This window comes from Odontomachus brunneus, unplaced genomic scaffold (assembly GCF_010583005.1).
Source record: "Odontomachus brunneus isolate Ranch 3 - 2012 unplaced genomic scaffold, Obru_v1 Obru_scaffold_071, whole genome shotgun sequence".
In the NCBI taxonomy this organism is placed as follows: domain Eukaryota; kingdom Metazoa; phylum Arthropoda; class Insecta; order Hymenoptera; family Formicidae; genus Odontomachus; species Odontomachus brunneus.
Window position 1 is genome coordinate 1,143,843 of NW_022639521.1, and position 24,334 is coordinate 1,168,176.

At 30.3% G+C, this 24,334-nt stretch overlaps 4 protein-coding genes across 8 annotated transcripts in view; 1 reads left to right on the top strand and 3 right to left on the bottom strand.

Moving 5' to 3' along the window:
• Positions 1-4,675, bottom strand: part of LOC116846886 — a 7,220-nt gene extending 2,545 nt beyond the window's left edge. The window contains exon 1 of the mRNA XM_032821278.1: positions 3,842-4,675. Within this exon, the coding sequence (XP_032677169.1) occupies positions 3,842-4,456 (615 nt within the window). The 5' untranslated portion in view covers positions 4,457-4,675. The remainder of the gene's footprint in view (positions 1-3,841) is intronic.
• The window catches only part of LOC116846861 (four and a half LIM domains protein 2), a 642,247-nt gene that overhangs the window by 222,631 nt on the left and 395,282 nt on the right, over positions 1-24,334 (top strand). The window lies entirely within an intron of this gene.
• LOC116846894 lies at positions 5,134-8,570 on the bottom strand. Its single transcript, XM_032821289.1, has 2 exons — positions 8,046-8,570; positions 5,134-7,246 (listed from the first exon to the last, which is right to left on the bottom strand). The coding sequence occupies exon 2, from the start codon at positions 7,240-7,242 to the stop codon at positions 5,986-5,988; it is 1,257 nt and encodes a 418-aa protein (XP_032677180.1). The 5' UTR covers positions 7,243-7,246; positions 8,046-8,570; the 3' UTR covers positions 5,134-5,985.
• LOC116846889 lies at positions 8,668-10,854 on the bottom strand. Its single transcript, XM_032821282.1, has one exon. The coding sequence runs from the start codon at positions 10,680-10,682 to the stop codon at positions 9,402-9,404; it is 1,281 nt and encodes a 426-aa protein (XP_032677173.1). The 5' UTR covers positions 10,683-10,854; the 3' UTR covers positions 8,668-9,401.

Here is a 24,334-nt window from a genome sequence, read left to right on the forward strand (position 1 = left end):
AATTATATATAATTATATATTATTATGTATCAAATTTGTGCATTCATGTTCATACATTCTATTTATATATATAATTATATATAATTATATATAATTATGTTTAATTATATATATAAATTCATATATAATTTTACATAATTACGCATAAATTTATATGTAATTATACATATTGTTATACAAAATTGTGTATAATTATATATAATTTTATATGATTATATATAATTATACATAATTATGTATGGACAAATTTCATACAAAATTTTGCATGACAAATTTTTCATCGGGTAGAAATCTTTCTGCAAACTTTTTTTCGATAATTTTAAGCTTCCAAATGCAGATGCGAAGGTAGAGGAATGTTCTTCAAAATTTTTCTGTTTGGAGCATCCACACTTTCGGTGTGTACAAGCTGCGGGATTTTTGGATTAGGCAAATATTACACTATCTGACAGCTTGAGACTTTACATTAAAAATTTCTTCTTCGTTTTCGTCACATATCGAGCAGTGCTCCTATTTATTTTTGCTACTTTCGTTGCGTAAAAGCATTTGTAATTCTGTGTAACTAGTACGACGTAAATTTTGCAGAAAAATGTCAGTGTTCTGCCGGTAAAGTTTTCAGCTTCAGCATCCCCTTAAGGAGACTGACTGCGCACTGACTTAGTTATAGACATAACTGATTGTGAGATTGAAGGGCACAGATACTCTGAATCAGATGTTTTCTTGGTCATATAGTAGGTATACTGTAGGGCCCGTATTAATAGCTCAAGTAATACAGTCTAGTTATATTCGCTGCGACAGCAAAAATGTGGCTAGTATGACATCCTGCCAGCCTTAATTGCAGCTGTTTGGCAGCCAATGTTATTTTGCTGGACTTTTAATTGCAAAAGTGCTGAGAAATCTAAAAAAGGCTGCGATAAGTCACTGTTTTAGCTATTTATAGCTATTCAGCAATGACTCCACAGCTATTAATAGCTGTGAAATCGCTGTGACAGCTATCAGAAAAACTAGAATGAGACGCAGTCACTTTAACTGCCTTAATTGGTTAGTCGCTATGATAACAATAACAAGAGCCATAATTCAGTCACAGATATTTTAGCTATATTAATGATTGTAAAAGCACGATAACAACTGTAAAGAAAAGTTTAAACTAGGCTCAGTCATCTTGCTATTTTTGGGATTGTAAAAGTGAGTAACTGATAAGTTCTCAAGATAAAAATACTACTAACCGACTTGGAAAAATTTTTTAAATTCAAAAAGAGTAACGTGGCTATTAATTTTATATATTAAATTTGACATATATCAGCGATGCAGACTCATGCATTCATTTATGCGGTTCTAAAATTATTATTTAAGGATTTGTGTTCTGTTAATTAATGTACTTATGAATTTGCGTCCGCTCTAGTATGTTTATATGTTATAAATTGTAATAATTTGCAATGATCTATTAATTTCTATTAACCTCTAAATTTGACTTCACTTTAATGAGGCGACAGTTTCGATTTGCCCGAAGTTCAGTTGCAGTTAAATAAAAAAATTATTTTTAATTTTCTTTTAACACACACAATATTTTTATATTATACGTTTAATTTTAAAATTAAAATTTAACTTTTACTGTATATGTGTTGTGTATGTGTGTGTGTGAGAACATTAATTTACATATTACATATGAAAAACATTTTCTGTTTATTAGTTTGTTTATTTTTATTTTGACTGCTGTAATTTGACTATGACAACCCATTTACAGAAAAATAGTTGCTAAATGGCTGCGACATCATTTTCAAAATCTGAAAATATTGTTTTGCTGTTACAATTTTGTCAAAACGTCACAGTTACAATAGCTGTGCTAGACAAAAATGCTGCGATTTAAGCTACAACAATGTTATCGTAACCGTTTTAAGCTTTTATGCGCTACTTGGGAGTTACCATCTGAAACTTATTTCATGTGATGTTCAGAATTAGATCCAAGTTTTTCAGTTGTATATTATATATGTGACATTTATATCTGTAGTCATGATTCAATTGAAAAACTCTCCTTTAGCTCTGAATTAAAATCTGAGTATCTCACTTGAGATAAATTTTAAATGATAATGATTAATACGGGTCTAGATAAAATAGAAGGATATGAGAGTTAGACATAGTGAGAAAAGGAGGGACATAATATGTATCTCGTTCGAAGAAGAGGCACAAACCTCATACGCGCTTTGCTTCTTCTTCTTTTTCTTCACTTCTTCATCTTCATGTCAATGGCTACATTCGGCAGGAAAAGCAACTCAGTAAGCGCTTTCCGTTGCGCTGGCAGCAGCTTTGCAACTGTTGTAATAATAGTTTCTTTTGATTGCCACGGGCGATTTGCGCATTTTCAACATATTTATTAAGCAGTCTCCATTTTTCCCAGCACACTTACAATATGCTGGACTGCTTAGTAAACATTTTGGAAAACTGTAAAGCGCTAAGTGTCATTCAGCAGGAAGTCTTACGAACAGTTGCAAAGCTTCTGGCGGCGCAAAATACTATTCAACATAACTATTGAGGCACGTTAACAAGTAAGTGAATCGTGTGACTGCTTCTCTTCTTCCCTTTTTTCCACCAATTAGGCAATTAGACAAAGAAAACAACTGATTTTTCATTGCCCTCTTTTACTACTTGAGACTTTTGCTACTTTTGCTACTTTTGGGATTGTAAAAGTGAGTAACTGATAAGTTCTCAAGGTAAAAATACTACCAACCGACTTGGAAAAATTTTTTAGGTTCAAAAAGAGTAACGTGGCTGTTAATTTTATATATTAAATCTGACATTGCTATTTATATCTGACAAACAGTTTGCTACTTACTTTTTTTATTACTTTTGCTGACATCATCCTTTTAACAGGAATGTACCAGGTTTTTTTCTTTAGGGCTTTTATCGTTGCATGACTCGCGCATGCGCAGTCGTGTGGCTCGCGATACTGCTCCGGTCATTTCTATTCATGTTACTTTTAGTACATACAACTTAGGTATAATGTTATGTTTGATCGTCGTACATGCGACAACGAGATAATATTTTTATAGAAGAAATCAGAATGTGATTATATTTCAATTCTTTCTCAGAACACGGTTTATTATAAATGTTCGCAATTTATTTGTTAGAACAATCCATATCACAACTTGTTTACAATAATAATACCAAAGTAATGATGCAGTCAAACTTGATGACTGCTACCAGCTTGAAGCGAATCGTTTCGAACGTACGTATCATTATATACAATTAAATATTTGTTAGAAGAAAACGTATTGTTCTCATAATCTCTATATGGTCTAATACTGCTGAAATCATTTTCGACGAAATAGGTGGGTTTTATACCCAATACTTCCTTTATTTTCATGATATTTTCTTGCGCATTGCTTTTCGATTTAGCCGTTAAAATTAACAGACAATTTTGACTAAATAATAATGCTTTTATGATGCTAGCTTCAAATTTCCTAAGATCTGCGTCAAATCCTACTATCAAATCTGATTCAACATAGAACAAATGTTGTATGTGTTGTTCGTTTAATATTGCGCGATATTCAAAATTAAGTTTTTTACCCGCGGCACGGCACATATCACAAACATCCCATGGTATGTTTTTAAATTCTGTTCCTATCATTATAATCAATAATTCTGTCCCCTCGTTTAGTGTATGCAAAAAGACTTCCCAAGCGGATAATGAGCAAGTATCCGTGAAAATTCCGTCTATAATATGAATGACAAAGCTTCTTATATGATTTACACGGAATGCGAGTTGCTCATTACTTATAACATTCAACACTGTTAATGGTTTTGATAAATAATCAGAGTAATTATAATCATTAGCGCTCCAAGTGAACTTCAGTTGGTCGCGGGTTCTACAAAAATCAATGAATAATTTCATGCCACCGACAAGGAAGCTCTTATTCATACAGTTAGGCATGTAAGACTGCGGGATTTTTAGTAAAGTGTTTTCGAGCTCGTGGGTATCCAACCACAGAGCTGTCCTCAGAAAGTGACAGTCGTGCTTGACATCAGTTAAATCATGATCGACGCAAGTGTTGACGGAGAAGCAGTTTGGACAAGTGCTTGTCAGGTTATCCTGCTGCCGACAAATACCACACGATTTCGCGAACAAGAACATTTGCTCCTCGTAAGGCTCCAATTTGCGATGTAGGATCAGCTGGATAACTTGTACATTCTCTTTTCTAAATATGAGCCATTGGTCCGACGTCATTCCGCGAGAGTCCCATAAGTTCTTTGTCTTACACATTTCTCTTATAGCTTTGCACATATTCTCGTGTTGCTCTCGATGCAGCACTCTGTGCTCCTCGCCGCAGTAAGAGATCATGTGGCAATCGGCACATAATTTCAACTCGTCTCCGTATGACCACTTACAAACGTGACAAACATTAGGATGGAAGAATTTATTATAATTTACAGGATACTTCTTCAAGTTCTCAAACCATGTCATTTTTCTCAAAAAGTGATATTAAGCGCTTCACACGATGTGAGTTATACTATTTATCGTACAATATAAATTTTGAAAATATATAACGTTTGAAATTTTCGATACGTCGGAGATGAGGAAATTCTGTATGTGCAGAATAGATATCGATTTGGTGACGGTTTACAGAACACTGATTATTGTGTTTACCACATTTCTGCGTGTCGCTCTCTGGTTTGTTGATAATACGTCCCGTAGTGGAAATCTAACAAACTTCGAATGTCACTTACCAAGTCGGATATCGCAAATAAACTGGAAAACACAGAATTCTACAGTGGTGGATAGGAACATACAATAAGAAACATTTATAAATTTTAATATAGTCTTTATATAAGTGTTTGTATACATTATATAATTATAATTTAATGCTTATTATAAGTTATTAATATTATAAACACACATCATAATATATAACTTGATATTATATTTTTATATAGATATATAATATCAAATATACATATATAGTTATTATATATATATATATATATATATATATATATATATATATATGCATTATATATATAATATCAAGTATATGTATAAAAGTATATATATAGTGTGTGTATATATATACAATATATATCTATATATATATAAATATATAGATTGTATATATATGCATATATATACACACATATATAAGGGTGTCCTGTTTTTATTAATACATGTGAAATTTATACTTTGGAAATTAAGAAAGATACGAACAAAACTATTTTCAACAATTGTAAGATTTCGAGACAGAGAAAAGATACTAACATTTATTTGACCGTTTTGTTTTTTAAAAAGTTCTGACAATTTTTATTTTTATTTTTTTAACGAAAACATATAATTTTTCTAACAAATCGATTTCTCTGATCATTTAGCGTATAAAAGTACTTGGGTTATTTACTAAAATAGTGAATACTTTACGAGATATTTTACATACTTTTATTCTCATATATTTTTAGTACACAAGATATGAAATATCTTGTGAGTTATTCACTTTTCAACAAGCTCACCTTAATACTTTTGTACTTGCAAAGTAGATATTATTAAATTCCTCTTATTTACACATATATCTTCAATAAGTCGTTTTTTTATTTTAAAAAATTAGTCTATTAAAACAAGTATTTATGAAATTAAAACATTCATATAAAACCTTGATAAGATCCTAATCTGAATAAGGAAACGTTCCTTAAATATATTATCCCTAATAAATAATTATTTGTTTATTAAGAATGGCATAAGAAGAAGGCTGGAGGTATCTTTAACAAATTTCTACACGGGAAGTTGTGATAGAAATTATCCTAAAATCTCAACTTTCCATTACTGCTGATTAGACTTTCTTTTAAAGGAGACTTCGACCAGACATACTTATATCGTTGACCGAAATAAATCCAAAACTAATCTACTTGGTATATCGTTCAGAATGATGCATTCACATATAATAATTGCTATTAGCAAAAATATGATCGTTATAAAGACTTAACTTATTCTATAAAACTAAATTTAATTTATCACAAGAAATTTAAATTATCATAGAAAATTAAGTAAGTATTAGGAAAAAATATATCATTCTCTGGATCTCTGTATGGTCTGCAAGATCGAAATGTGTTTTCGATAAAACGAGGATACGGGCATTTGCCCAGCACCTCATTGAGCTTATCATTACAGTCCAGTGCTTTACTTGCTGATATAGCCGTGAGAAGCAACGGAACATTCTGACGCTGCAATATTCTTATAGTGCTCGCCCCCAATTTCCTAAGTTCTGCATTAAATCCTATAACGACATTCGGCGACATATAAAACGAACATTTTATATAATGTTCATACAATATACTATGTATTTCAAAATGAAGTGTCTTATTCAAGGCTTGGCACACTTTACATGTATTCCATGCTCCGATATCAGCATTGTTTAATTCTGATTCCACCATTATAATTGTCAATTTTGCTCCTGAAACTAGTATATGCAGTATAATTTCCCAAGCCGACAGACTCTGTATATCCGTCAAACTTCCGGCAATAATGTGTATGACAATGGCTTCGTTTTCCTTTATTAATTTAAACAAGTTTAGATATAGAATCGCATAACACAGTGTTAACGGGTTCGATATGGAGTCGGAATATATGAAATCATCAATCTCCCAATTATATTCCTTTGTGTTTTGCTTCCTATATCGTTCAACGAGTAATTCCATGCTGTAATTTTCATTCACATCATATATATCTTTAGGTAGAAAACACTGCGAAATTTTTATGCTTGGTTTCTGCAGGCTATCATCGATGTCCAAAAACAAAGATATTTTTAATTGCAGACAATCGTGTTCAATCTCAATTAAAGTATGATCACTGCACTGGTTGACGGAAAAGCATTCTAGACAAGTGATTTCCAGGTTGTGTTGTTGGTGACAAACACCGCACGATTTTGCGTATAAGAACATCTGTTCCTCGTACGGCTTTAATTTGCGACGTAGAATCGGCAGGACAGTTTGCATATTCTGCTTCTTATGTATAACCCATTCGTCTTTCGTCATCCCACGAGTGTCCCAGCAGTTCCTTATCATGCTCATTCTCCTTATAGCTCTGCACATCTCCTCGTGCTGAGGTAGATGCTCCATCCTGTGCTCCTCGCTACAGTAAGAGATCATGGTACAGCCCCAACATGATGTCAAATTTATGATTCTTTGTTTGCAAACGTGACAAACATTGGGATGGAAGAACTTATTATAATCATAACCAGGTGTTTGGATTTCGTAAAAAGACTCAAACATTATTCTGAAAACAATATATCTATGTATAGCCAATATTGTCAAGTAATGCTTTATCTAATGTGTGTAAATTTTAAGAAAAAGATATTTAATATTTTCGAAACTCGGCACTATTATGATAAGAGAATTCGGTATAAGCTAAATAGTTGCCGATCCCGAGATTGCTCGGAGAGTACTAACATAGTATTTACTAATGTTTTTGCCTGTCGCGACATCGTAGATGTAGATTTGTATATTCAATATGTGAAAATCTAACAAACTTAGAATATTTCTTATCGAGTAGATGTCGCGAATAAATTCAGAATATGTAGCGACAGATGAAAATGATGTTAGTAATTTATTCAAATTTTAACACGTATATATAACATGCATATATATATAGAATTATTTATTAATATATGTGTACATATCTTATAATTTTGTATATACATTATAATCTTATAATTTTATATATGTATTATATTTTATAATTTTGTATAATTTCAAAGCAATTTGTAACAACATTGTCAGAAAAAAATTACGCCTATATAACTAAAATTGAAGACTATTTCGTTTATAATACGAGATTTCGAATTTGACACACAAAACGACGTCTTAAAAAAAGAAATTTCTTTATACATACTTATACCTATATAAAGAATAATCGAGGGGTTAATAAATTATTCACATATGTTTTATATGAGAAATATCGATAACATTATATTAGTCACTATTAAAAAATAATACTCAAATTTGTTATGAACGTTATAATGTTAGCATGATCTAATATAATTTCGAATTTATCTGAAGAAGCGATAAAAACTAACATTCATAATATTTCGACTTTCTGTTACTGCTAATTTTAGACTTTTCACACATAGAATATTTCGTCCATATATTTTATATTAATAACTGGAACAAATCTAAAACTAATCCATAACTTATATTGTTTAAAATAATGCAACAACTGCTATTTGCAAGAATGTGATAGCTACAAAAGTAATTTATTAAACAATATATCTATGTATAGCCAATACTGTCAAGTAATACTTTATCTATAATGCAAATTTTAAGGGAAAAATATATAACGCTTTTGAAACACGGCACTTTTACGATAGTAAGAAAATTTCGTATAGACTAAATAGTTGTCGATTCTAAGATTGTTCGGACTATACTAATAGAATGTTTACTGATGTTTGTGCCTCTCGTGGTATCAGGTAGATATATTTGTATTTTCAATATGTAATATAAGTGAAAATCAAACAAATTTTGAATGTCTGTTACCAAGTAGGATATCGCGAATAAATTAGAAATATGTAGTGACACATAAAAATAGTGTAAGAAATATTTATTCAAACTTTACACGTAAAGAAAATATATATGTACAAAATTATTTATTAATATATGTATATATATTATAACATAAATGATATAATATTTTACAACATACGTACCATGTACAAATATATCATAACTTTACACGTAAAGACAATATATATGCACAAAATTATTTATTAATATGTGTATATATATTATAACATAATTGATATAATATTTTACAACATATATACCATGTACAAATATATCATAACTTATAGTTTTATGTAACTGCAATGCAAATTGTAACATTATCTCTAGGAAAGAATTAGGTCCGTGTAACTAAAATTTAAGACTATTTTATTTATAATATAAAATTTGAAACTTGACACGCAACCTTGACACTTTAACGGAAGGAAGAAAATTTATTATACACAACATACTCATTTATATATAAAGGTTGATTGGATAACTATAATAAATTGTCTCTACATATTTTTTCTATATAAAAAATGTAGACAACATTATATTAATTGTCATTACTATTAAAAGTTATATTAATTGTCATTACTATTAAAAAATAGTACTTAAATTCGTTATAAATGTTATAATTTCGGCACAAGTTAATATAAAGCCAAATGTATGCGAAGAAGCGGTAAATAGGTAAATATTATTTCTAGCATATATTTAAATATATTTATCTGTTACTATTATTTAGACTTTTTACACATAGAATAATTTTGTCAAAATATTTTATGTCAATGGTCGAAATAAATCTAGGTCTAATTGATTTCTCTTGTTTAATATGATGCAACGACTGCCATTTGCAATAATGCATTTGCAAAAATGTAATTTACCGTATAAAACTAAACATAACTTCTTTTATTTAATCCTGCATTATAGAAAACTATACACTTATTAGGGAAAAATGTGTCTTTCTTTATGTCTCTATATGGTCTGTGAGATTGAAATTTGTTGTTCACATTCACACAATATCCTAGTTTCATTTCTAGTATCTTATTTATTTCCAATATATTTTGATTTATATCATATTTTGATATAGACGTGAGAAGTAACGGACATTTCTGACACTGTAAAATTTTTATAGTGTCTGCCCCTAATTCCTTAACATCTACATTGAATCCTATAATCACATCTGGTGAAATGTAGGAACTATCTTGCACATAAGACTTGTACGACATATCGTGTACTTGAAAAGTTAATGCTTTTTTCATTGAATGGCATATTGCACATACGTCGAATTCTCCTATATCTTCTGCATCAATTTTTAATCCTGGTTCTATCATTACAATTAATATTTTTTTTGCTGGAAATAAGATATGCAGTAACATTTCCCAAGCTGACAAACTCTGCTTATCCGTCAAGCTTCCGGCTATAATGTGTAGGACATGAGTTTCCTTTGGCTTCCAAAAAGCCAAGGGTTTTATACGATTTATTATATAAGTCACTGTCAACGGTCCCGATATGGCATTGGAGTATATATAATCACTGAATTTCCAATCTTTTAGTCGTATTCTTCTCTTGTAATAGTTAACAATTGCTTCTGTGCCACCATTTTTAATCATTTCACACACAGTTACAGAAGGTAGATGGTATGGCGGTATTTTCAAATCTTTTTTCTCTAAGTATTCGAAGACATCCAAAAATAAAGATCTTCTCAATTGCACACAGTTGTGTTCAACGGGAATGGACTTGTGATCATCGCACAAATTGAGATGTAAGCATCTAATACAAACGGTTTTCAAATCTCGTTGTTGGTGACAAATACCGCACGATTTTGCGAGCAAGAACATCTGTTCCTCATACGGCTCCAATTTGCGAAATAGAATCGTCTTGATATCCTGCAGATTCTCCTTCTTATAATTAACCCATTCGTCGTCCGTCATTCCACGAGTGATCCATAGAGATTTCGTCCTACTCATTTCTTTTATAGCTTCACATATTTCCTGGTGTTGCGGTTGATGCTGCAGTCTGTGCTGCTCGCTGCAGTAAGAGATCATGGAACAACCCGAACATAATTTCAAATACTCTTGATTTTTGTATTTGCAAATGTGACAAAGGTTAGGATGAAAAAAGTGATTATAACGCTGAGGAAGAATTCTGGTTCCGTAAATAGATGTTGCCATTATTCATAACAATATGTCTTTATGTAACTCCCAAATAATACTTTACCTATCATGTGAATTAAGAGAAAAATATAAAACTTTTGAAATTCAACACCTTTATAAAGGTGAGAATATAGACAATTTAAATTAGATATTTAGATAGATATTTAGTCTAAGAGTGCTCAGAGGATAACATAATATTTACTAATGTTTCTGCACGTTAGGGGACTGTATATATATTTATATTTCCAATATGTTGTCTATTTGAAAGTGTAACAGACTACGAGGATCCGTTACCAAGTTGGCTGTCGCGAACAAACTTTAACCCCTGAGGGTGTATGTATTATATGTGTATAGAAAAAACACGTGCCACCAGTATGTAATGTACATGTATGTACATCTTTAAAAAAAACCGGTTTATCCTTTTGCGATTTGATGAAGCTTTGTATCTTACAGCTTTTGAGGTCTCTGAATTCAGTAAAATATCAGAATCTCAAAATTCAAAATAATAGATCCAACATGGCGTATTAAAGGTTGAAAAATAATTGTATTTTTATAAAAAATGATTGTACTGAGGTTTTTGAGGCCGCTGAATATAAATAGATTTGAATCTAAAATTTCAAAATAACAGATCCAACATGGCGGATAAAAAATTAGAAAATATTGGGATTTTTTTTTATATTTCGATCCGCTATTTTGAATTTTGAAATTCTGATATCATATTCAGATTCAGTGAACTTGAAAATCTTATTACTAAAATCGTAGCGCAATTGTAAGAAAGAAACTTTTTTTACTCACTGGTGGTACGGAAGTCCCGTTTTCACCACACAGTCAAGATATTAAGAACATATCAATATGTATAGATATGTACATTAAATATAAAACTTACATTGTATTCGATATATGCTACCGATATATGTCATATAAGAAACAAATAGAGATTAACACACAGAAAGATTTCTACATATATACAGGGTGTCCCATAATGATTAGTAAATCTTGGAAGAAGTGAAAGAAGGTGGAATTTTGAACTAAAAGTTCCTTTTCCACTTTTGGCTCAAGCCATTATTTACCGAGTTATTAACTCTTGAAATTTCCCAATGAGAAGGCGCGCTACTATATTACGCAGGTGCGTCGCGCACCGTGCCACCCTTCGTTCTTGGCCGGGTTATATTGCTTCTGTTAAAATTTTGTCAAATTCATTAATACATGAATAAATAAATAAAATAAAAATAAAATAAATAAGAAAAAAAAATTAAAAAAAAAAAATAATAAAAATAAAAATAAAATAAATAAGAAACGTAAAAAGGCACAATTGACATGAATTATTTCTGTATTTATTAATTTCGGACAATATGAATAATTTTTTCATACAAAATAATTAGTTGATCGATTTCTAATTGTTTTTATTTATTTATTCATATATTAATGAATTTGGCAAAATTTTAACAGAAGCAATGTAACCCGGGCAAGGACGAGGGGTAACACGGTGCGCGACGCACTTGCGTAATATGGTAGCGCGCCTTCTCATTGGGAAACTTCAAGAGTTAATAAATCGGTAAATAATGGCTTGAGCCAAAAGTGGAAAAAGAATTTTTAATTAAAAATTCCATCTTCTTTCACTCCTTCCGAGATTTATTTATCATTATGGGACACGCTGTATAGAAAATTTTGCGTGGATATATATTTGACACAGACATAATTTATATCAATTAATTAATTAAATTTAATTTATGATAATTTACAGGCTCTGCAGGTTATGGAGCTATTGCGTGAGGCTCTTTTAAGCAAATAAAGTGTTCCACTAATTGGGTACACTTGAATTACCTTTGCCATTACAAACAATAGGAAAAGAAACGAAGTTACAAGATTCATTGTTTTCAAGGGTCATGTTATTTGATGATAATATAATTTTGTTATAGATTGAGGCGTGAAGGAGATTTCAATACATCGATATGATGAATTGTCTGAAATCAAGAGTGAAATACGATTGAAATCTTTCTAATTTGGAGTTATTCTATTCCATATGCACTAGTGTTAACTATATATCCTGTCCCACAAAAAATTGCTGAAGTGTACTTAAGCCTTCTGGCCTCTTGCATTGTCTATCACGTTTTAATGACATTAGAAGCGAGAGAAAATGCATGCTAGAAATTTAAGCGAAATATATTAAAATAAAAATGTGTATCCGTAAAATAACACTTGCAATCGATTAAATTAATTTGTATGATATTCCATACACTCTTCTGTTGCTCTAACAACCAATACTTTGTTGTAAATTAACATGACATGTTTTTTTAGCCTATTTCTTCGCCTATTTCTATTCAGGTTAATTTACAATAAATTATTGATTGTTAGAGAAAAAGGAGAGAGTACGTAATATCTTACAAATTCATATTTAATTCATCATCGAAAATTATATATTATTTAGGAAAAATGTGTCCTATATCATTCCTCAATCTTCTATCATTATAATTGTTATTTTTGTTGATGAGAATGGAACATGCAGTGGAATTTCCCAAGCTGACAAACTTTGCATGTCCGTTAAACTTATATCGTTAATATGTAAGACAATGTCTTCGATTTCCTTTATAATGCCATCAACTTCAGATGTAGCATCGTATAACATAATGTCAACGGGTTCGATATGGAATTGGAATGTACGATGTAATCATTAATCCCCCAATTATGCTTTTTCTTCTTTTCGTATTCTCTAATTCCATGCTATAATTTCCATTTACATCGTACATATCTTTATGTAGATTTCATAGCGAAACTTTCATGCTTGGTTTCTACATATACATATTATCGATGTTCAGAAACAAAGATTTTCGCAATAATAAGGTCACAACTGTATTGAATCATAATTGAATTCTGTCCACCACACTTTTTGATGGAGAAGCATTGCAGACAAGTGACTTCTAAGTTGTGGTAACAAACATTGATTTTGCGAACAAGAATGTCTGCTCCTCGTCAATTTGCTTCAATTTGCGACGTAGAATCGCTGGACAATTTGCACATTCTGCTTTTTATGTATAATCCATTCGTTTTTCGTCATCCCACGAGTCCCCAGCAGTTTCTTATCATGCTTATTCTTTTTATAACGCTGCATATCCCCTCGTGCTGAGGTAGCTGCTCCATCCTGTACTTCTCGCTGCAGTAATAGGTCATGGTACAGCCCTAACATAACATCAAACTTATGTTTCTTTCTGTACAAATATGACAAATGTTGGGATGGAAGAACTTATTATAACCAGATATTTGGATTTCGTTAAAGAGTCTAACATTATTCTGAAAATAATATTTCTACCTATGTATACACAGCCAATGTATGTTGACAGGCAATACTGTCAATTAATACTTTATCTATAATGCGAATTTTATGAGAAAAATATATTATACTTTTGAAACACGGTACTTTTACGATAGTAAGAAAATTCGGTACAGACTATAGAATTCGGTATAGTAAATAGTTGTCGATCCCGAGATTGCTCGGAGAGTACTAACATAGTATTTACTAATGTTTTTGCCTGTCGCGACATCGTAGATGTAGATTTGTATATTCAATATGTGAAAATCTAACATACTTAGAATATTTCTTATCGAGTGGATGTCGCGAATAAATTCAGAATATGTAGCGACAGATGAAAATGGTGTTAGTAATTTATTCAAATTTTAACACGTATATATAACATGCATATATATATAGAATTATTTATTAATATATGTGTACATATCTTATAATTTTATATATACATTATAATCTTATAATTTTATAAATGTATTATATTTTATAATTTTGTATAATTTCAAAGCAATTTGTAACAACATTGTCAGAAAAAAATTACGCCTATATAACTAAAATTGAAGACTATTTCGTTTATAATACGAGATTTCGAATTTGACACACAAAACGACGTCTTAAAAAAAGAAATTTCTTTATACATACTTATACCTATATAAAGAATAATCGAGGGGTTAATAAATTATTCACATATGTTTTATATGAGAAATATCGATAACATTATATTAGTCACTATTAAAAAATAATACTCAAATTTGTTATGAACGTTATAATGTTAGCATGATCTAATATAATTTCGAATTTATCCGAAGAAGCGATAAAAACTAACATTCATAATATTTTGACTTTCTGTTACTGCTAATTTTAGACTTTTCACACATAGAATATTTCGTCCATATATTTTATATTAATAACTGGAACAAATCTAAAACTAATCGATAACTTATATTGTTTAAAATAATGCAACAACTGCTATTTGCAAGAATGTGATAGCTACAAAAGTAATTTATCAAACAATATATCTATGTATAGCCAATACTGTCAAGTAATACTTTATCTATAATGCAAATTTTAAAGGAAAAATATATAACGCTTTTGAAACACGGCACTTTTACGATAGTAAGAAAATTTCGTATAGACTAAATAGTTGTCGATTCTAAGATTGTTCGGACGATACTAATAGAATGTTTACTGATGTTTGTGCCTCTCGTGGTATCAGGTAGATATATTTGTATTTTCAATATGTAATATAAGTGAAAATCAAACAAATTTTGAATGTCTGTTACCAAGTAGGATATCGCGAATAAATTAGAAATATGTAGCGACACGTAAAAATAATGTAAGAAATATTTATTCAAACTTTACACGTAAAGAAAATATATATGTACAAAATTATTTATTAATATATGTATATATATTATAACATAAATGATATAATATTTTACAACATATGTACCATGTACAAATATATCATAACTTTACACGTAAAGACAATATATATGCACAAAATTATTTATTAATATGTGTATATATATTATAACATAAATGATATAATATTTTACAACATATATACCATGTACAAATATATCATAACTTATATAATATAACTTATAGTTTTATGTAACTGCAATGCAAATTGTAACATTATCTCTAGGAACGAATTAGGTCCGTGTTACTAAAATTAAAGACTATTTTATTTATAATATGAAATTTGAAACTTCACACGCTACTTCGACACTTTAACGGAAGGAAGAAAATTTATTATACACAACATACTCATGTATATATAAAGGTTGATTGGATAACTATAATAAATTGTCTCTACATATTTTTTTCTATATAAAAAATGTAGACAACATTATATTAATTGTCATTACTATTAAAAAATAGTACTTAAATTCGTTATAAATGTTATAATTTCGGCACAAGTTAATATAAAGCCAAATGTATGCGAAGAAGCGGTAAATAGGTAAATATTATTCCTAGCATATATTCAAATATATTTATCTGTTACTATTATTTAGACTTTTTACACATAGAATAATTTTGTCAAAATAGTTTATGTCAATGGTCGAAATAAATCTAGGTCTAATTGATTTCTCTTGTTTAATATGATGCAACGACTGCCATTTGCAATAATGCATTTGCAAAAATGTAATTTACCGTATAAAACTAAACATAACTTCTTTTATTTAATCCTGCATTATAGAAAACTATACACTTATTAGGGAAAAATGTGTCTTTCTTTATGTCTCTATATGGTCTGTGAGATTGAAATTTGTTGTTCACATTCACACAATATCTTAGTTTCATTTCTAGTATCTTATTTATTTCCAATATATTTTGATTTATATCATATTTTGATATAGACGTGAGAAGTACCGGACATTTCTGACACTGTAAAATTTTTATAGTGTCTGCCCCTAATTCCTTAACATCTACATTGAATCCTATAATCACATCTGGTGAAATGTAGGAACTATCTTGCACATAAGACTTGTACGACATATTGTGTACTTGAAAAATTAGCACTTTTTTCGTCATACGGCACCTGTCACATATGTCCCGTTCTCCTATATCTTCTGCATCAATTTTTAATCCTGGTTCTATCATTAAAATTAATATTTTTTTTGCTGGAAATAAGATATGCAGTAATATTTCCCAAGCTGACAAACTCTGCTTATCCGTCAAGCTTCCAGCTATAATGTGTAGGACATGAGTTTCCTTTGGCTTCCAAAAAGCCAAGGGTTTTATATGATTTATTATATAAGTCACTGTCAACGGTCCCGATATGGCATTGGAGTATATGTAATCACTGAATTTCCAATCCTTTAGTCGTATTCTTCTCTTGTAATAGTTAACAATTGCTTCTGTGCCACCATTTTTAATTATTTCATACACAGTTGCAGAAGGTAGATGGTATGGCGGTATTTTCAAATCTTTTTTCTCTAAGTATTCGAAGACATCCAAAAATAAAGATCTTCTCAATTGCACACAGTTGTGTTCAACGGGAATGGACTTGTGATCATCGCACAAATTGAGATGTGAGCATCTAATACAAACGGTTTTCAAATCTCGTTGTTGGTGACAAATACCGCACGATTTTGCGAGCAAGAACATCTGTTCCTCATACGGCTCCAATTTGCGAAATAGAATCGTCTTGATATCCTGCAGATTCTCCTTCTTATAATTAACCCATTCGTCGTCCGTCATTCCACGAGTGATCCATAGAGATTTCGTCCTACTCATTTCTTTTATAGCTTCACATATTTCCTGGTGTTGCGGTTGATGCTGCAGTCTGTGCTGCTCGCTGCAGTAAGAGATCATGGAACAACCCGAACATAATTTCAAATACTCTTGATTTTTGTATTTGCAAATGTGACAAAGGTTAGGATGAAAAAAGTGATTATAACGCTGAGGAAGAATTCTGGTTCCGTAGATAGATGTTGCCATTATTCATAACAATATGTCTTTATGTAACTCCCAAATAATACTTTATCTATCATGTGAATTAAGAGAAAAATATAAAACTTTTGAAATTCAACACCTTTATAAAGGTGAGAATATAGACAGTTTAAATTAGATATTTAGATAGATATTTAGTCTAAGAGTGCTCAGAGGATACTAACATAATATTTACTAATGTTTCTGCACGTTAGGGGACTGTATATATATTTATATTTCCAATATGTAGTCTATTTGAAAGTGTAACAGACTACGAGGATCCGTTACCAAGTTGGCTGTCGCGAACAAACTTTAACCCCTGAGGGTGTATGTATTATATGTGTATAGAAAAAACACGTGCCACCAGTATGTAATGTACATGTATGTACATCTTTAAAAAAAACCGGTTTATCCTTTTGCGATTTGATGAAGCTTTGTATCTTACAGCTTTTGAGGTCTCTGAATTCAGTAAAATATCAGAATCTCAAAATTCAAAATAATAGATCCAACATGGCGTATTAAAGGTTGAAAAATAATTGTATTTTTATAAAAAATGATTGTACTGAGGTTTTTGAGGCCGCTGAATATAAATATATTTGAATCTCAAAATTCAAAATAACAGATCCAACATGGCGGATAAAAAATTAGAAAATATTGGGATTTTTTTTTATATTTCGATCCGCCATTTTGAATTTTGAAATTCTGATATCATATTCAGATTCAGTGAACTTGAAAATCTTAATACTAAAATCGTAGCGCAATTGTAAGAAAAAAACTTTTTTTACACACTGGTGGTACGGAAGTCCCGTTTTCACCACACAGTCAAGATATTAAGAACATATCAATATATATAGATATGTACATTAAATATAAAACTTACATTGTATTCGGTATATGCTACCGATATATGTCATATAAGAAACAAATAGAGATTAACACAGAAAGATTTCTACATATATACAGGGTGTCCTATAATGATTAGTAAATCTTGGAAGGAGTGAAAGAAGGTGGAATTTTGAACTAAAAGTTCCTTTTCCACTTTTGGCTCAAGCCATTATTTACCGAGTTATTAACTCTTGAAGTTTCCCAATGAGAAAGCGCGCTACCATATTACGCAAGTGCGTCGCGTACCGTGCCACCCTTCGTTCTTGGCCGGGTTACATTGCTTCTGTTAAAATTTTGTCAAATTCATTATTACATGAATAAATAAATAAAATAAAAATAAAATAAATAAGAAAAAGAATTAAAAAAAATAATAATATAAATAAAAATAAAATAAATAAGAAAAAAAATAATAAAAATAAAAATAAAATAAATAAGAAACATAAAAAGGCACAATTGACATCAATTATTTATGTATTTATTAATTTCGGACAATATATGAATAATTTTTTCATACAAAATAATTAGTTGATCGATTTCTAATTGTTTTTATCGAACAATAATGTTAGACTCTTTAACGAAATCCAAATACCTGGTTATGATTATAATAAGTTCTTCCATCCCAACATTTGTCATATTTGTGAAGAAAGAAACATAAGTTTGATGTTATGTTAGGGCTGTACCATGACCTATTACTGCAGCGAGAACTACAGGATGGAGCAGCTACCTCAGCACGAGGGGATGTGCAGCGTTATAAAAAGAATAAGCATGATAAGAAACTGCTGGGGACTCGTGGGATGACGAAAGACGAATGGATTATACATAAAAAGCAGAATGTGCAAATTGTCCAGCGATTCTACGTCACAAATTGAAGCAAATTGACGAGGAGCAGACATTCTTGTTCGCAAAATCAATGTTTGTTACCACAACTTAGAAGTCACTTGTCTGCAATGCTTCTCCATCAAAAAGTGTGGTGGACAGAATTCAATTATGATTCAATACAGTTGTGACCTTATTATTGCGAAAATCTTTGTTTCTGAACATCGATAATATGTATATGTAGAAACCAAGCATGAATGTTTTGCTATGAAATCTACATAAAGATATGTACGATGTAAATGGAAATTATAGCATGGAATTAGAGAATACGAAAATAAGAAAAAGCATAATTGGGGGATTAATGATTACATAGTACATTCCAATTCCATATCGAACCCGTTGACACTGTGTTATACGATGCTACATCTGAAGTTGATGGGCATTATAAAGGAAATCGAAGATATCGAACTTTTACGATAGTAAGAAAATTCGGTACAGACTATAGAATTCGGTATAGTAAATAGTTGCCGATTCTGAAATTACTCGGAGCAGACTAACAGAATGTTTACTGATATTTATGCCTATCGTGGTATCATAGATATATTTGTATTTTCAGTACGTAATGTAAGTGAAAATCTAACAAATCTTGAATATAAATGAAACTGTTTCCACACACACACACACACACACACAAGTAGGATATTGCGGATAAATTCGAAATATGTAGTGACATATAAAAATACTGTTAAGAATATTTATTCAAACTTTACACGTAAAGACAACATGTATGCACCAAATTATTTATTAATATATGTATATATATTATAACATAATTCATATAATATTTTATAATATACATACAATATATATAATATATACATACAATATATATAATATATATATACAATATATATAACATATACATACAATATATATAATATATCCTAACTTATAATTTTGTACTACTTTGACTATTTTGTTTATAGTATGAAATTTGAAATTTGACACGCAACTCAATACTTTAGGAAGAAAATTATCGTACACAACGTACTCATGTCTATATAAAGGTTGTTGGAAAGTCTATAATAAATTGTTCACATATCTTTTTTCTATGTAAGAAATGCGAATAACATTATATTAATCGTCATTATTATTAAAAAATGGTACTTAAATTCGTTATAAATGTTATAATCTCGGCGTGAGCTAATACTAAGCCGAATGTATGCCAAGAAGCAGTAAAAATGTAAATAATATTCGTAGCAAATATTTAAATATATTCTGTATATGTATATTATTATTATATATATATTATTCTGTATATTATATATCTGTTATTACTAATTAGATTTTTTATACATAGAATAACTTCGCCCATTTTCAAATATTTTATGTCAATAGTCGAAACAAATCTAGAACTAATCGATTTCTGTTGTTTATAATGATGCAACGACTGCCATTTGCAAGAATGCATTTTCTACAAAAATGTAATTTATCGTATAAAACTAAATATAACTTCTTTTATTTAATCCTACATTGTAGAAAACTACACACTCATTAGGGAAAAATGTGTCTTTCTTTATGTCTCTGTATGGTCTGTGAGATTGAAATTTGTTGACCACATTCGCACAATATTCTGGGCTTATTTCTAGTATCTTCTCTATTTCCAATTTATTTTGATTCATATCATATTTTGATATAGATGTGAAAAGTACCGGACATTTCTGACATTGTAATATTTTTATAGTGTCCGCCCCTAATTCCTTAACATCTACATTGAATCCTATAATCACATCTGGTGAAACGTAGGAACTACCTTGCACATAAGACTTGTACGACATATCGTGTACTTGAAAAGTTAGCATTTTTTTCGTCATACGGCACATGTCACATATGTCCCATTCTCCTATATCTTCTGCATCAATTTTTAATCCTGGTTCTATCATTATAATCAATATTTTTTTTGCTGGGAATAAAATATGCAGTGACATTTCCCAAGCTGACAAACTCTGCTTATCCGTCAAGCTTCCGGCTATAATGTGTAGGACATAAGTTTCCTTTGGCCTCGAAAAAGCCAAAGGTCTTATACGAAATATTGTATAACTCACTGTCAATGGTCCCGATATGGCATTGGAGTATATGTAATCATTGAATTTCCAATCAACCTTTAGTTGTACTCTTCTCTTGAAATAGTTAACAATTGCTTCTGTGCTATTATTTTTAATTATTTCTAACGCAGTTGAAGGTAGATGGTATGGCGGTATTTTCGCATCTGTTTTCTCTAAACATTCGTAAATATCCTGATACAAAGATTTTTTCAAATGCACACAGTCGTGTTCAATGGAACTGGACTTGTGATCATCGCACAAATTGAGGTGTAAGCATGTAATACAAGCGATTTTCAAATCTCGTTGTTGGTGACAAATGCCGCACGATTTTGCGAGCAAGAACATCTGCTCCTCGTACGGCTCCAATTTACGACATAGAATCGCCTTGATACTTTGCAGATTCTCCTTCTTATGTTTGACCCATTCGTCGTCCGTCATTCCACGAGTGATCCATATATGTTTCGTCCTATTCATTTTTTTTATAGCTTCACATATTTCCTGGTGTTGCGGTTGATGCTGCAGTCTGTGCTCCTCGCAGCAGTAAGAGATCATGGAACAATCCGAACATAATTTCAAATACTCTTGATTTTTGTATTTGCAAATGTGACAAAGGTTAGGATGAAAAAAGTAATTATAACGCTGCGGAGGAACTCTTGTTCCGCAAATAGATGTTGCCATTATTCATAACAATATGTCTTTATGTAACTCCCAAATAATACTTTATCTATAATGTGAATTAAGAGAAAAATATAAAACTTTTGAAATTCAACGCCTTTATAAAGGTGAGAATATAGACAGTTTAGATTAGATATTTAGATAGATATTTAGTCTAAGAGTGCTCAGAGGATACTAACGTAATATTTACTAATGTTTCTGCACGTTAGGGGACTGTATATATATTTATATTTCCAATATGTAGTCTATTTGAAAGTGTAACAGACTATGAGGATTCGTTACCAAGTTGGCTGTCGCGAACAAACTTTAACCCCTGAGGGTGTATGTATTATATAGAAAAGACACGTGCCACCAGTATGTAATGTAAATGTATGTACATCTTTAAAAAAAACCGGTTTATCCTTTTGCGATTTGATGAAGCTTGGTATCTTACAGCTTTTGAGGTCTCTGAATTCAGTAAAATATCAGAATCTCAAAATTCAAAATAATAGATCCAACATGGCGTATTAAAGGTTGAAAAATAATTGTATTTTTATAAAAAATGATTGTACTGAGGTTTTTGAGGCCGCTGAATATAAATATATTTGAATCTCACAATTCAAAATAACAGATTCAACATGGCGGATAAAAAATTAGAAAATATTGGGAATTTTTTATATTACGATCCGCCATTTTGAATTTTGAAATTTTGATATCATATTCGGATTCAGTGAACTTGAAAATCTTAATATTAAAATGTTAGCGCAATTGTAAGAAAAAAACTTTTTTTTTACACACTGGTGGTACGGATGTCCCGTTTTTATCACACAGTCAAGGTATTAAGAACCTATCGATATGTATAGATATGTATATTAAATATAATACTTACATTGTATTCGGTATATGCTATCGATATATGTAATATAAGAAACAAATAGAAATTGACACACAGAAACATTTCTACATATATATAGAAAATTGTGCGTGGATATATATTTGATACAGAGATAATTTATTTAAATTAATTAATTAAATTTAATTTATGATAATTTACAGACTTTGCAGGTTATGGAGCTATTGCGTGAAGCTCTTTTGAGCAGATAAAATATTCCACAAATTGGGTACACTTGAATTACCTTTGCAATTACAAACAATAGGAAAAGAAACGAAGTTACAAGATTTGTTGTTTTCAAGGGGCATATGATTTGATGGTAATATAATTTTGTTATAGATTGAGGCGTGAAGGAGATTTCAATATATCGATATGATGAATTGTCTGAAATCAAGAGTGAAATACGATTGAAATCTTTCTAATTTGGAGTTATTCTATTTCATATGCACTAATGTTAACTATATATCCCGTCCCACTAGAAATTGCTGAAGTGTACTTAAGGCTTCTGGCTTCTTGCATTGTCTCTCACGTTTTAATGACATTAGAAGCGGGAGAAAATGCATGCTAGAAATGCAAGCGAAATACATTAAAATAATAATGTATATCCGTAAAATAACACTTGCAATCGGTTAAATTAATTTGTATGATATTCGGTACACTCTCCTGTTGCTCTAACAATCAATACTTTGTTGTAAATTAACATGACATGTTTTCTTAGCCTATTTCTTCGCCTATTTCTACTTAGGTTAATTTACAATAAATTATTGATTGTTAAAACAAAAGAAGAGAGCACGTAATATCTTACGAATTCATATTTAATTTATCATCGAAAATTATATATTATTTAGGAAAAAACGTGTCCCTCTTTATGTCACTGTATGATCTCTAAGATCGTAACTTGTTTTCCGTAGTTATAGCAGATATTAGGATACGTCAGCCTATCATCTAGCTTCGTCATGTCATTTTCAAGTGTTGATATAATCGTAAGAAATAACATACATTTCTGACATTGTAATACTTTTATAACGTTTGTCTCCAATTTTCTTAAGTTTTATGTAATCCTGTAATCATATCTGGTGGAACATAGAAACGAAGTTGCACATAATATTCGCACGACATATACTGGGAAAAAAAGTAGTTGAATCGACAAAATCGACGGTCATCTGCCGTTAAAGAAATATCATATATACTCAGTATACGCGTTAGTACAACAATTAGTTGCGTTGAAATAATTATATGTGCACTGATAGTAATATTAATGTAACTTATTGTTGCATTAATGTGCATTTTATTTGATTTGTCTATTTTGAATAGGTCCAGTATTTCTTTGAGAGCCGATGATTGCCGATTTTAAAGATCTAACCATCTTTCTTCTCAATGTACCATATATTTGAAAATAAAGCGACTTATTTGAAGCAAGATACACATTACATATATCCTATATTCCGACATTAGCAATTTTTAATTCTGATTCTATGTTTATAATTGTTAATTCTGTGTTTCTGAAATATTTTTTTAACTTACTTCTCTAGTAATTTATTTTAAAAATGTTAATTGTTCGTAGAAAATTAAA

What these genes read in the sequence shown, in the direction of transcription:
- LOC116846894 (XM_032821289.1), bottom strand. Translation starts at nt 7,242, where the DNA reads ATGTTTGAGTCTTTTTACGAAATCCAAACACCTGGTTATGATTATAAT.
- LOC116846889 (XM_032821282.1), bottom strand. Translation starts at nt 10,682, where the DNA reads ATGGCAACATCTATTTACGGAACCAGAATTCTTCCTCAGCGTTATAAT.